At 39.7% G+C, this 14,409-nt stretch overlaps 1 protein-coding gene across 1 annotated transcript in view; it reads right to left on the bottom strand.

The window, feature by feature from the left end:
- DYNC2H1 (dynein cytoplasmic 2 heavy chain 1) overlaps positions 1-14,409 on the bottom strand; it is a 146,281-nt gene that overhangs the window by 129,393 nt on the left and 2,479 nt on the right. The window contains exons 3-13 of the mRNA XM_060273857.2: positions 13,147-13,317; positions 10,968-11,103; positions 10,286-10,404; positions 8,005-8,149; positions 6,658-6,890; positions 5,360-5,494; positions 5,148-5,261; positions 4,440-4,551; positions 3,886-4,010; positions 2,722-2,897; positions 1,127-1,322 (exon numbers count right to left, since the gene is read on the bottom strand). Of these exons, the coding sequence (XP_060129840.2) occupies positions 1,127-1,322; positions 2,722-2,897; positions 3,886-4,010; positions 4,440-4,551; positions 5,148-5,261; positions 5,360-5,494; positions 6,658-6,890; positions 8,005-8,149; positions 10,286-10,404; positions 10,968-11,103; positions 13,147-13,317 (1,662 nt within the window). The remainder of the gene's footprint in view (positions 1-1,126; positions 1,323-2,721; positions 2,898-3,885; positions 4,011-4,439; positions 4,552-5,147; positions 5,262-5,359; positions 5,495-6,657; positions 6,891-8,004; positions 8,150-10,285; positions 10,405-10,967; positions 11,104-13,146; positions 13,318-14,409) is intronic.

Below are 14,409 nucleotides of genomic sequence, written 5' to 3' on the forward strand. Positions count from 1 at the left end.
TTTGAAAGTCCATGAGACTCAGATACAATGGCCACATATATATCCCCCTTCTTTATTGCTTCTACCATATCTAAACTAGATAAACATTTACAGCTAATATTCTACGATAAGTACTTGAAATGTTAGCCTCAATCACAAGACACCAGCATACATTCTGCCACTATTTATTACTAAGCCATTTCCCCTTGCTTATAAAAATCAGTCAGACAATCCTCAAAATTGTCTGTGTCCAGGATATGCTCATACTTTTTATTTTTAATTTATTTACTTGCACTAGGGAGAGCCAAATCACTTGAGTCCGTTATAACATTACACAGAATTGTTTGGGCACAAGAGGGCAGCATAACCCATCTTGCCATGTGTTCATCACCTTTGGAGGAAAGATGTTTTCGAACTTTCTATCTCCATGGTGCACTCCTTCATCCATCCTCTCTGTGTCTTTCACATTCTTCCTCCTTCTATAACAACTTCCTTCTCTTATCCCCTTCCTCTCTGTCCTCATTTCATTTTATTTATTTTCAAATATTAACTTTTATCTTTCAAATTTCCTTCAGTGCCTCCTCTGGTCCTTTCTCTGAAGAAGAGAGACCATTCCCCTGCAATCTTCCCCATCTCCCCAACCACATTTACTCAGTTCCATCTTTTCTCCCAACCCACCTTGCCACCCACACCCACACCCATAATAATAATAATAATAATAATAATAATAATAATAATAATAATAATAATAATTTATTTATACCCCGCCCATCTGGCTGGGTTTCCCCAGCCACTCTGGGCGGCTTCCAACAGAAAAATAAAACACAATAATCTATTAAACATTAAAAGCCTCCCTGAACAGGGCTGCTTTCAGATGTCTTCTAAAAGTCTGGTAGTTGTTTTCCTTTTTGACATCTGTTGGGAGGGCGTTCCACAAATTCCACCATATCCTTTGATTCAGTTTCAGAACTAGATTTTAACATCTTTTGGGGCAGAACTTACTCCCTACTTGTACTCTCACAAAATACATTGTAACAGAAGCAGACACTCAAGATAAATTTATCATGAGCCCCATCATAGATAGAACCAATCCATTCAGATTGACATCGCTCAGTAGAGTCAGAATTTGTAGCTCATGGTGTCATACCTGCTTGAGAATAACTGCTTGTTTGCAGAATTTTTGTGCTGTGCTTGAAGTTTGCTGTATTTTGGCAGGGATAACAAAGCCAAGCGCAGACAGTTGACGCACTTCTCTTAGGAGCACCACCAAGCGATCCGAATAATGTATTTTTAAAGCTCCATCAGAGTGATCAAGTTCCATAACAGGACTGCTGGCCTGTAAGCTAAACCAAAACATTTCCATTACTAGACATTATTTTTCAGTAGCAATATAGCCTGCACTATAAACTGGAATGTAGGGGCTGAACTGGCTATCACCTCTGCCAGCTGTCTCCATTTTAAGCCACAGCCATAACAAAGGCTTAAAATATACTGTACAAGCCAAACATTTTTACCACTGCTACCTCCTCTTCTGGTTGGAAAGATTGAGAAAGTGCCACAGTCATGGTTTCCTTATTTCACATGGGTGCTTGAGAAAGCAGGAGGCTATTCTGCTTCCTCCCTTTTTGGCAGCCCTTTATGAAGGTCCATCTACTCTGCCTACATCACCACCACCACCTTATTTCTCTCTTACATGCAACAAACCAACTAGGATCCCAATCCTCTCATGCTGAGCAGGGTTCCCAAGCATGAAAGAAGCAGTGCAGCCTCTTCTCCTTTGTGGATCTCACCTGGCGTCTGTGCAGCTGCCAACTGTTAACCCTCCCCTGCATGAGGCGTTGGTGGTAGAGGCAGTCAGGTGAGTGAGAAGGAATTTGTGTGAGAACTTGCACTTCCTCTCACTGCTCAGAGCTCTGTGAAAGAGGCAGCCCGTAATGAGGAAAGCAGTGAAAGCAGCTACAGCTTTTTCAGTGGAAGCAATGGAATGCATCCACTCATCATTTGTGTTTTGCACACCTTTCTACCGAAGGAGGCTCACTCCTCTCCTCAATGAAGTAACAAAAGCCACACTGATTTTTTGCTCCTTTCTTTGCTAGGCACATTCAAGGGAGTGCAAGTTCCCCCTCAATTCAATGTCCCCTACAATAAGCTACTGGAGTGAAGGTCTTCAAACTTTGCCTCATGGCGGAGGAGGGTCTATGAGCAAAACAGATGGAGTCATTGCACTGTTCTCAATGCTGAGCAACATTGCCATTCCCCCTGTTAAGCCATTACTTCCTACTCTACAACTTAACAGCTCATTTCAGAACAAGAACCTCATGCAAGAAGCACAAGAAGTGAGAAAGAAGCAAAATTAGTTTTCGCATCTGCAATTTGTATGGATACGCACAACAGTTGTAAATCGTTCTGTAAAAGTTCTACTGTCATGATCTGGGTTCTTTAGTCCTCTAGAGCAGTGTTTCCCAACCTTGGGTCTCCAGCTGTTTTTGGACTACAACTCCCATCATCCCTAGCTAGCAAGACCAGTGGTCAGGGATGATGGGAATTGTAGTCTGAAAATAGCTAGAGACCCAAGGTTGGGAAACATTGCTCTAGAGAGATGCTTTAGATCTTCTTTTTTAAAAAAATGCACCTGCTTGACTCAAACCTTATTCTACTAAAATGCTTAACTACAGGTTCTAGAGTAGCTCTTAGAATCATAGAATTTGAAGGGACCCTGAGGGCATTTTTTTTTACACTTACCAAAGACCAGACTTGGGGTTTGACAACCCTGCCTGAATGTCCCTGGACCAATAATCAAATTGTTCCTGTTCATATACTTTAAAATGTTCTAGAAGATCATCTGCAGTTCGTCGGAAATTGTGAAATCCAGACAGGTCTGAAAGAAGGGCCTCCGCGATCTTAATGGCATCATCTACCTTAAACGTTCAAAGATTGGAAGTTTAGTGTGTAGTTTAGCATGTAGACAATGATTTATTATTCAGAATATCAGACTACAGGCTGCCTAAACCTGCTCAAACTGTCAGGTTCCCTTACACTTGTGGAGAGCTGTGCACCTACATTTTCTCTCACAGAGCACAACCTAGATTGCGTCATATATGAGACTTGAAATAGTGTAAGCACCACTGGAGTACCTAGCCATTTTCAGTAAGAGGGTCACACCAACCCATGGTCAACCCTCCAGGAGATGAATGTCACAATGTAAAAGTCAGTGTAGGTGTGAATTGGTGGGTCATAAAAAAAGAGGGGACATCACAGAATCACAGCAAGTGGCTCACAGGAGTGGTATATAAGATCCTTTTTAAAATAAAAAGTGGATGAATATTGAAGGGCTACAATAAATAATTTTCTCAGTGGAGTACCTAGAGAAACAAGCATTTAAAATAAATACATATTTTTAAAAAGGAAGCTTTGGCATTAGTTTATTGTACTGAGGAACCCACAACAGCCATTAAACATACAATAACCTGCAGGTGCCATCTGATGGGGTGTGGAGAAGAGCCTATTCCAGGCATCCCCAAACTTCGGCCCTCCAGATGTTTTGGACTACAGTTCCCATCATCCCTGACCACTGGTCCTCTTAGCTAGGGATCATGGGAGTTGTAGGCCAGAACATCTGGAGGGCCGCAGTTTGGGGATGCCTGGCCTATTCCATTATGGAATGCTCTCCCTGTTACTTGGATTAAAAGGGATCAAGATGGCAGCAACTATGGAGTATTTTGGATGATATATATATATATATATATTCAAATATTTCATGGTCCTTGGTACTGGTTCCTTGATTCTCTAGTTACAGTGGTGATATTTAGTGCCAAATACTGTGTTGAATTGGGTATTTTTGTGTTTTTTATGATATTGTGAACTGCTATTTATTTATTTAATCTGCTCAATGATTTTAATTGGTACCTTTAATTCTAGCTGGCGCACCCAAACAATATTATTCACAACTTCAGAAAGATTTTTGCCAGCAAGTGGTCCTGATGCTTCACCAGGAGTACCATGGCATCGTGCCTCAAAATCTGTTTGATAATCTGTATACCAGTAAAAAGCAGATTGTTAGTGAATATTACTGACAGCTCTAGAATCACTGAACTACTTCTCCTCGTGCCCAGCTTAAAAAGGCTTGAGTTTGACTAATATTTTGAAAAAGTTCTACACTGGTACGTTCTAGCTTCTGCTGAATTTGTTAAACTGCAAGATTTAAATATGAATATACATTCCTTCCATAAAATTTCAATCCTGATTTTCTCACCATGAGATCTTTGACTCATAACCTTTTTAACCTACTCTTCATCTCCAAGCAGATCTCAATGTGGGTTAAATCATAAAACATGCAATTAGATTTATCCCAATTGAAAAACAAACAAAACATGGTAAGTGATAATGCATTAATGAAGCAAACAACCAGACCTTACACTATTTTAATGCGTATTTTCAAGAGTAACAATTGATTTTCTTACCTTTGACCGAGTCCTGTAGTTTTGCCAACAAAGTTTCTCTTTCTAAAATCAATTCTTTGCTAATGCTTGGGCGTCTTACTAACTCCTTATATTTCTGAAATGCTTGAAGAAGCTAGAAATATACATTAAAAAATTGCTACTAAACCAAATGCAGTGGATCATCATGGACTGATGTTCATTAACTATTATCTTTTAAATTGGTAGTGGAGACCATAACCCATGACTGATCTGGAGCCTTCCCACCCAACACCCAGAGAATGGTGAACACACCCAACATAGTAGCTTAACTTTTCAAGGCATACTTCAGCACGTCTTCCTGTATGCTAAGACCTAGCAACTGCACCGTCCCAGGGGGCAGGAGAGGTGCTTTTGTAAATAAGGGAGGGGATTTGCTCTTCATCACAGAGCTGGGCTGGGAGGAAAAGTCCCTCTCCTCCTATCCCAGCAGTAGAATGATGAGAAAATATTGCCTCTTGATTGTCAGGTATCTGTTTGTGTGTACAGGCATGCATATATGTTTGCTGGGCTTCCCCACTACTGCCATGCAGCACTTAAGAGAAATTGCTGACTTTCAGTGTGGCCCGCAAGGCAAAAAAGGTCAGCCCCCGCCCCCTAATCTAGAGGCTCAAAGCATCCATTATTTCTAGCAGGTATTTCTTTAAATGCCTAGTTATGCCATTTTGTTGTTGTTGTTTTTAAAAAAAATACCTGTTGTGGACTGTCTTGAATTTCTGAAATAAATGTTTTCAATTTGCTTGCTATTTTTTGTTCTGCTGGAGAAATAATCCTTTCGTATTGACATACTGCTGCTTTCCATAAAGGCTAGGGAAAAAGAACACCCATTTAGTTGGGGAAATTTTCATCAGAAACTATCAAATACAAGCTAAAGGGGTGTAACAATAAGATATAAGTGTTAATACCTCTGTATAAGGATTATAGTGCACAGGATTCAAACCAGCAAAGGGCTCAAAGACCTGGGCAAGGTGCAGTGCTTGCTGTTCACCAGTTGGCAAAAAATATGTAAGTTTCTCATGAAGCGTTCTAATAGTTAGCACCTACACAAGAAAAGGAATAGTTTAACTATGTATATGAACCCTCAACTGCAACAGGCTATCAACTAACAAAACTGCATGGAACAAATCCTAGAGGCAATAAAAGAGCATTTAAAACATTATCCTAAAAATTTTCAACAAAGCATTCAACAAAGCATTCAATCTAGTGAAAATTACATCAACCCATTATCATATTAACATTTAGATTTGTGGTCTTATCTATAAATAGAATAATTTATTATATCTATAATTAATGTTGCATTATCTGCAGTAATAAATACAACAATATACCACTGAGGCCAAGAGTAAACCTCTACTTAACTTAACATTAACAGACCTCAGTTGCACCTTATAGAATTATACCCAAGATTTTCTCCAATGCTTGCATGCCACGTTAATATTAATGGGAATTCCATAAGAGAATAGAACTCTCAATAATACAGCTTTGACCAAAAGAAATCCTAGGAATTGACCATATGAAGCTCCTTTATACTGAGACAGATCATTGATGTTATTAACCCAATATTTTGACGAATAGCAGCTTGGTCTCAGAGCCACACTAGAGATCCAATAAGCATCCATGATTATCTCCCTTACCTGCTTAAATATTGCAACAGTGCTGGAAAGGATTAACCTTTTCCTCCTCACAGCACCACCTTATTTTATTGATGAAAATCACCCCAAATATGAAGTTTCTACTTCCCCCTTTATTATTATAATAATAATTTATTATTTATACCCCACCCATCTGGCTGGGTTCCCCCAGCCACTCTGGGCGGCTTCCAACAAAATATTAAAATACAGAAATCCATCAGACATTAAAAGCTTCCCTAAACAGGGCTGCCTTAAGATGCCTTCTAAAGGTCTGGAAAGGGTTTTTAAAAGTGTTTCTCCCCACCCCCACCCTTCAGCATCAGGGTTCCAGTCTGAATAAGGTCCCCTGCAGCAGCTTTTTGCAAAAATAGAGATGCAACTCACGGATCTCCATCATTCATCAAGTTGCTTGACTCTCAAACATAAGTCTTTATTAGAACTTGTTTTGAGATGCCTGGGACTGAACTTTGCTCTATCACTGAGTTCTGGGCCCTCCCCAATGGAATGCATTATGTTTAAAAGCTTCAGCTCTTCCCCCACACCCTAAAAGAGAAAATGAAGCAAATTGATACCTCTTCAAGTCGTTTACCAAGTTTCCCTAGCATTTCAGGAACGTATTTCTCATCTTGCCATACATGTGGGGTATAACGCTGCCACAGCTGCCCAGTAAGATGATCGCATGCTGCTACCCATTGTTCACAGATCATGATGCCAGCCTTCAGATTTTCTTTCACAATGTGGTAGGAATCTTCCCATAGATTTAACGTTCCTAGTTTCTTCTGAACAAATCTTCCAAGAGAGCCAGCTGAAATCACATACAGATAGTGGAAATTACTTGAAAGCGCATTACTTATGGCTTTAGACCTTTCTTTTTAACATACTAGACAGGTGTAATAATTCAGCTCAGAACATGGCACCTTTATGCTGTCAGTATCAAGCAGCTATCACAAAAAAATTAAATACCACCCAGTCAAATACTTCGTATAATTGGACATCATATGCAACCTCCATCAGTCAAGGGACAACACAGATACTTTACTTAATAACTGACTACCAGTAACTTCAAGATTATCTAAAAACGACCCCCACCCCAAAGTCCAAACCAATCAATGTTGCCCCCACTAAATTGGTAGACCTGCCATGGCTGGATTTCCCTATAGTCATGTTTACTACTTTTTTTAAACTTTCAACAGAAATATTTGTTCCAAACCTGCGTTCACCAACACAGTGAAGAAGATTGTACGGGCAGAGCGATACCACAAAAGGTACAGAGACAACAGTCACCAATCCATGTTACAGACTAGAATCGTATCTTAGCTGGCTTTTGACTTGACATGAGGAGCATCAAGCATCATTACAGACTGTTCAATGACTTGGGCTGAAGGGTCAACTAGAGATGTCTTTATCTGATTCAGGGGCATATCTAGGCAGACCCAAATAAGATTTACCTCAAAAGCTCTGAGCAGCACCCATGTCAGCACACAGGTTACATGTAGAGGAGCCAATAAGACCTTGTAAGGGTTGAGGAATAATGCTAACCCCCAGATTTTCATGTTCTATTTAACATTGGCTCAGTGACCTATGGGTATGTTCACACAGAACTGCCAAATACCCAGTACCCTCCTTTAATAAATCTGATTCCCTAAAAGGCATCTGTGTCCAGCCCATGCCGATCTGCAACACACTGGAGACAACTTGGAATCTCATACTGAGCAGATGACATGAGGAAGAGGAATGACGTTGGTTCAGATGATTTTTACTCCATATTACCTTCCCTTTTCAGGCACTTCTCCACACACTTCTAGAGAAGCACATACCGTAAGTACTAAAACAAAACGCTAGAAATTCCTCATAGAGCAACAAACCTACATTTTAAGCATCTGTTCATCACAATTGAGTTTCTCTACAAACAACTTTACCTATGACGTCCAAAAGATTTTGCATGCGTGGCTGAGGAAAAGGTTCGTGTTCAGGCTGCCTCCACACATCATCTACAGTATCCCGTGTTGTCTCGACTAAATCCACAACTTCAAATAAAGATAAGCTGTCCAAATTGTAATAATCCTAGAGATACAATGCATATTTTAAAAACATAACTTTCTATCTAAAGAACAGGCCTACAATCTATATGGGACTTTACCTATGAATACTTCAATGAGAACACTGTGTAAGAAACTTGACTGCAAATGCTTTGGGATTTTGCCATTTTGATTAATTCTTTGTGGTACTTTTGTTGTTTAGTCGTTTAGTCATGTCTGACTCTTTGTGACCCCATGGACCAGAGCACACTACTTAACGCCAGCCATTGCCAACCTAGTACCCTCCAGATACTGCTGGACATGATGTTCCAGTCAACCCAATGGCTGGGGCTGGCCAAAGTTATAGTCCATCAACATCTGGAGGCCACTAGATTAGTGAAAGCTGACTTGCATCTTTGGAGGTATGACTAGAGATGTGAAGGCCCGGGGGGGGAAATGGAAAAATTCAGGGAAAAACCGGTTTTTTCCCATTTTTTTCCTGAAGCCTTTTTTGTTTTGTTTTTTCAAAAAAGTGGAAAAATAAAAAATAGATTATGGAATGTTTTATTTTAACATGATGAATAAAATATTTTAAGAGAAGGGGTTCAAATATTTTATAAATCATTACTAAAAAATATGTATGGTATCAGATTATTCTAATTTCTGTGAGGACAAGCAAGTCCTAGGTTACAAACTGAACTCTCCAATGCAAGAACAAGAGACATTTCTTCCTTTAGGAGGTGCTGTTGTTACCAGAAAAGAAAAAGGTTTCAGTTTTGTTTTTGTATGCATGTGGTATGCATTGGTTCTGTTCCTCTTCACTGGGCCTCAAAGCACTGGAAGAAAATATAGAGCAACAAAAAGGGCCTGAAAGTATATACTGTACTTAATTTTAAAAGTTTAGGGTTAGGGTTAGGGTTACTTCTGGATTTTTAAAAATTGTTTTGTGGAGTTTTCTTTGTTCCACATAAACTAGTAAACAGTTGAGGTGATTGTTGCTCCATTTGTTACAAATGCAAATAAATATTATTTTAAAAGTAAATTCTGTTTGTATTAATTGTTTGGATACACTATATTTTTAATATGCTAGTTGTGATAATTATATGCCCATTAAAATTGTCCATAGTTATATTTTATGTTTCTAAAGTAACAGAATGACTTTCAATCTGGAAAAGAAAAAAGAAGTGCTAATGTAGCAATTTTTTTTCCATTTTCCCAAAAATTTCCGTTTTTTTCCAGAAAAAAACCAGAAAAAAACGGGGGGTTCCGAGCTTCAAAATTTCCGGAAATTTTACATCTCTAGGTATGACACACAGTAAAATCCAAATACAGCAAGAACTAACAGCCCTGTTCGTTTTTCTGAAAATGCTGTTTTTTTATGCAGTTACATGCAAATGTATTTTATTTTCTTGAAATTATTTCTAGCCCATTCTTCAAATGCTTTTTCAGAAGCAGCTTACATTAAGAAACAATGGCAACTAGTGACTGGCAGTGAACGAAGAGGTGGCAGAAGAAGAGAGGATCCCAATGCCCTTACCAGACAGTACTGCAATATAGCAACAGGTGCGTAGCTTTGTCTGGTCATTTATGAGCTGTGTGCTGGCAATCCTAACCTAGCATGCTCGTGCTTCTGTTTCACAACATTTCAGGTAAGGAATCAGGAGCCCCTCCCGCACAGATGCTGCTTATCAATGGTAACCACTTTCCTCCCAGCATGCCACTTCACCAGCCACCACATCTCACAAACAGAGCTCAATCAACCAAAGGTTTATGAATGAATGAATGCACATTCTCAACAATCTCAGGGATGTCACTGGGTGCCACAGGGCATGTGCCACATTATTCCTAAATATTTGAAACGGAGGCAGGTAACAACAAGCTCAAACATTTGAAAGTACCTGCTGAAGGTACCTGTTGAGAGCAAAAATGGGCAAATTCCTAAAGGGAAGAGTACCTAAACCATCAAACCATTATTTGCAGTTTCATGAAATCACTGAATTGTGCTTCCAAGCAAAGACTACACTCCAGTGAAGCCAAATCCCTGAAGATGCAAAGAAGGTTTCAATCTCTCAAAGCTGGGAATAGTAATCAAGCATGCACGTGGTGCTGTTGACTGTGACTATTGTGCTGGACTGGGGCAGGTTTTATACAGAACATCACTGAATAAATAAAAGTTACACACATATGAAATGGCTTCAAACAACTCTTTAAAATGTGAGGCTCTCTCCTTGCTAGATGACTTGCTTCCACGTTGAGCACGCTCTGTCCAGAACTGAAACTCATCATTTGGACAAAGTATTGCTGTAAAAAAAAAGAAACAAATCCAGCAAATACAACATCCAGAGTTGTGTCTATTAATGTATATGAAACAGACCGAAGATATGCTAGTTACAGAATTTAATCCATTTCTGTTAAATCTCAGTAAATTTATACTGGGCAGTGCAGTTCAACATTGAATTAAAATATGTTCATATGGAAATATGCAATGTGAAGAATGATTCAGAATTAACTAGCATTGAAGCCTTACATCATAATTCTCAATCTGCTTATTTCAAAGTCTAGGGAACTTTGAAATTAAGGGAATACATTTACAAGTGACACTTGGAATGGCAGGTTGCAGTATAAAACAAATTACAGATTCCATTCTAATTTAAATTCCACTGTCTGTAAATAAGTGCCTCTACATTATTATTTTTTATTTTTTTTTAAACCTAAAGTCCCACTTTTCATTGGTACTGATACTAGGGCAGGGTATAATATTTAAAAAGTTCTGGAGTCTAGACAGTCATAAATATTTTTAAAACCTTGAAAACATGAGCAAACAACAGTAACTAAAAACAACTAAACAGAGTCAAAACACATACCTTGAACATCATCTTCCCGGTATTTGGCTCCTGCATAAGCAGCATCTGTTCTCCTCAGAACAGAACCTAAACCAGCCTCTAACTCTCGTAAAAGATTCTGAAGCTTGGGATCAAATTCTCTGCTCCATTTCTCATCCTGTAATAAGAAATTCAGGTGACGAAAATTTCACACCAAAACCATCACTTATCCAACACCTCCCTCAACCCTTTCCTCTTCTACTCCATCTCCCTTAGTAAGTTGCCTTCTCTGTGGTCCTCATCTGATTTCCCCATTTTCCTCTTTTACCCATCCCAACTCATAGTTGCCATCTGCCCTATCATTATCCCTCCTCTTCACCATACCCTCTCCCCCTTCTGTTGTTTTCCTCCAAACTCTTTTGAGCATTCCCACTGGCTACAGACTATGGGGCCATAGCTCTGTGGTAGAGTCCAGGCTTTGCATTCAAAAGATTTGGGTTGTCTGGACAGGGCTAGGTAAGATTCAAAAGCTGAAAAGGTGAAAGCCACAGTCAGTGAGTTTAGCTATGGGATGGAAACCTGAGGCTCTCCAAATGTTGTCAAACTCCAATTCCATAGGCCCCAGAAAGTATGGTTAGGGATGATGGGAGCTGTAGTCCAACAACATCTGTAGGGCTGCACGCCCCACTACCCTTGGTACAGGCTATATTGAGAGCAACAATCTGACACAGTATTAGGCAGTCCGCTATATTCCTTTGTTTCTCTAACTTCACTTTCCATTCCCTCCAATACAGCTTCTGTCTCCTGCACTGAAACCATCTTTTGAAAAATAATTGATGACCTCCTCACTGCCCAGTTCTCTCTCTCTCTCTATACCTATCTGCTGTCATTGATACATGTTTGGACTCTTACCTTTTCTTGGCTACCTCTATACCCTAAGTCTCAGTGATTCTTTCTTCCAATGATTCTCTTCCTACCTAATTGTTCATGTTTCCATAGTGTGAAACTCTTCTTCTGCTTCCCCTCCCTCTATTGAAGTCTCTCAGGATTTTATTCTGCTTTTCTCACTACACACTCTTCAGAGGTGAGCTCATAAAATCCCATGGCTTTCTGTACCACATATACACAACCTGTCTACCCCAGACCTTTCTCTCATCATCTCTGCCTCTGTGACATTTCCATTTGGATGCTACATTGTCATCTCAAGCTCAAGATTAAACTTCTAATCTTCCCTCGAGTCCCCTTCTTCTTGAGTATTTTAATTTAACAATATCACTATGCTGAACAGGTAAAAGCTCTGCCTCTCTATCCTTTGTTCCCCTTATTTGTTGCAAGGTTGCACCCCTTTCCTCTTTACAACACTGCAAAAATATGGCCTCATCATCTACCTATGCAGGAAAAACTTTGGTTTGCGCCCTAGTCGTATCTTGCCTTAATGAATGCACCCTTGTCCTCTCTGATCTTCCACCATCTCATCTTGGTCCTATCAGCTCTACCCTGTCTGCTCCCAAACAAAACACAAACTTCTTGTCCTTGCATAAAAACTCTCCATGGTCTTGTGGTGGAGCTGGAGGGGGAAAGGTCCTGGAGCAGAACTGTACTGGCCCTTAGGAGTGGAGAGACAGAAGAGACAGTCTCTTTTGTAAACATCCATCCTGCCAGGGGATAAGGCATCACCCAGAGCTCTGTTCTGCACATTACTCAAAGAGTTTCCAAGCCACTCTTCTGCTCCTCTTGCTATGTCAGGGAAGAAGTAAACTAGATGCTGACTTCACATTATGTGCAAAGCAGCACTCATGGTTTGTTTTCATCAAACCAAGAACAAACCTTGGACTCCCAAAATATGGTTTGTTTAAGGGAAATAAAGCACAAGCATTGGTTTGCACATAAAGCCATCCTCTGATTTGTTTCATCCCCAGTGTGGCAGGAGTAGTGGAGGAGCTATTCAGGAACTTCAACTCATTCACATTAATTACAGGTAGGTAGCCGTGTTGGTCTGATGTAGTCGAAACAAAAAATTAAAAAATTCCTTCCAGTAGCACCTTGGAGTCCAACTAAGTTTGTCGTATGTATGAGCTTTCGTGTGCATGCACACTTCTTCATTTAAAAAACCCCCACTATGGTTTAGTGTGAGGTGTGAACCAGACCATAGTAAAACAGCAGCAAAAATACGAACAAATCTGCATGTGTATTGAAATAAGTTGAATATTGCATTACTCACCCTCAACAATATTGGCGCAAATACCTGCCGTACTGCTTGATAAAGCATATTTATAGGAGAATCTAGCATAGATGATACAAGAATATTGCTATGAATGTTGTCTTCTGTGATTATATCTGGCCGTAGTTTGAAGAATACCAGCATTCTGTCTTCTGAACTGCCAGCTTCAACCTATACAATCAAGAAACACTAATATTCATATAGTCTAAAGAAGAAAACTTATTAACCAAAATGGTAGTATTTATAAACCACTAAAATTATAGTACATGTAAATTACAAGTATAGTGATGTGCTTCTTGCTAATACACTATATCAGCAGTTCCTGAACTTTAGTTGCAGAGCACTTTTCTGGAGAGAAATTTGTCACAGAGCACTATTGTTGCTCTTATGCCAAAGGCACATACGTGCATTGTTCTTTCTAATCTCTTCACAGAGCACTGGAGATGCTTCACAGAACACAGTTTGGGAACCACTGCTCTACATTATATAAAAGAATCAGTAGTATGTTGCCTGAGCACTTCAGTGAGCACTTCAGACTCACTTCAGGTTTGTGACTTGCTTTTTCGTCTTGCTAAAATCCCAATAGTTTTCCAATGGTTTGGAATGTATAAATCATGAATGCTCAAGATCACTTATCAATTAAACTGCAGCTAATTTGTGTCAATGCAGCTACTTTATACCAGGGAAGATTATTTGTCTACCTAGCCCAGTCTCCAGAGTTTTAAGCAGAGGTCTTTCCCATGATCTGCAACCTGCTATTTTTTCTTCCTTTAAAAACAACAACAAAGGTGCAAGTATTTTTGCTTCAGAATTTGGCTTGTTCTGCTTGAAGAATTCCAACAGATAGTATGCAACAAGTGATCCACCTGAAGGTGGCCATGGCCAACTTTCTTCTGCTCATCTCCTTTTATACATATGTAATAAAAACAGTGGAAGCAGATTAAAATAAGTGTACAATGTGAGCCAGGCATCCCCAAACTTCGGCCCTCCAGATGTTTTGTACTACAATTCCCATCAACCCTGACCACTGGTCCTGTTAGCTAGGGATCATGGGAGTTGTAGGCCAAAACATCTGGAGGGCCGCAGTTTGCGGATGCCTGATCTAAGCACTGCAGCACTACAGTCTAAGCTCCATTAATTTCAGGGAAACTTGTAGGCCTCCTATAAAATCCTAAATGAGAATGCACACAGCCTGTCTATCTATCCACAAAGCACGAGCACCTGCTCAGGCAGAGTTTTGCACACCCATTTCTCTTGTCCGTT

This window comes from Zootoca vivipara, chromosome 4, assembly GCF_965207765.1.
Source record: "Zootoca vivipara chromosome 4, rZooViv2.hap1.1, whole genome shotgun sequence".
Classification (NCBI taxonomy): domain Eukaryota; kingdom Metazoa; phylum Chordata; class Lepidosauria; order Squamata; family Lacertidae; genus Zootoca; species Zootoca vivipara.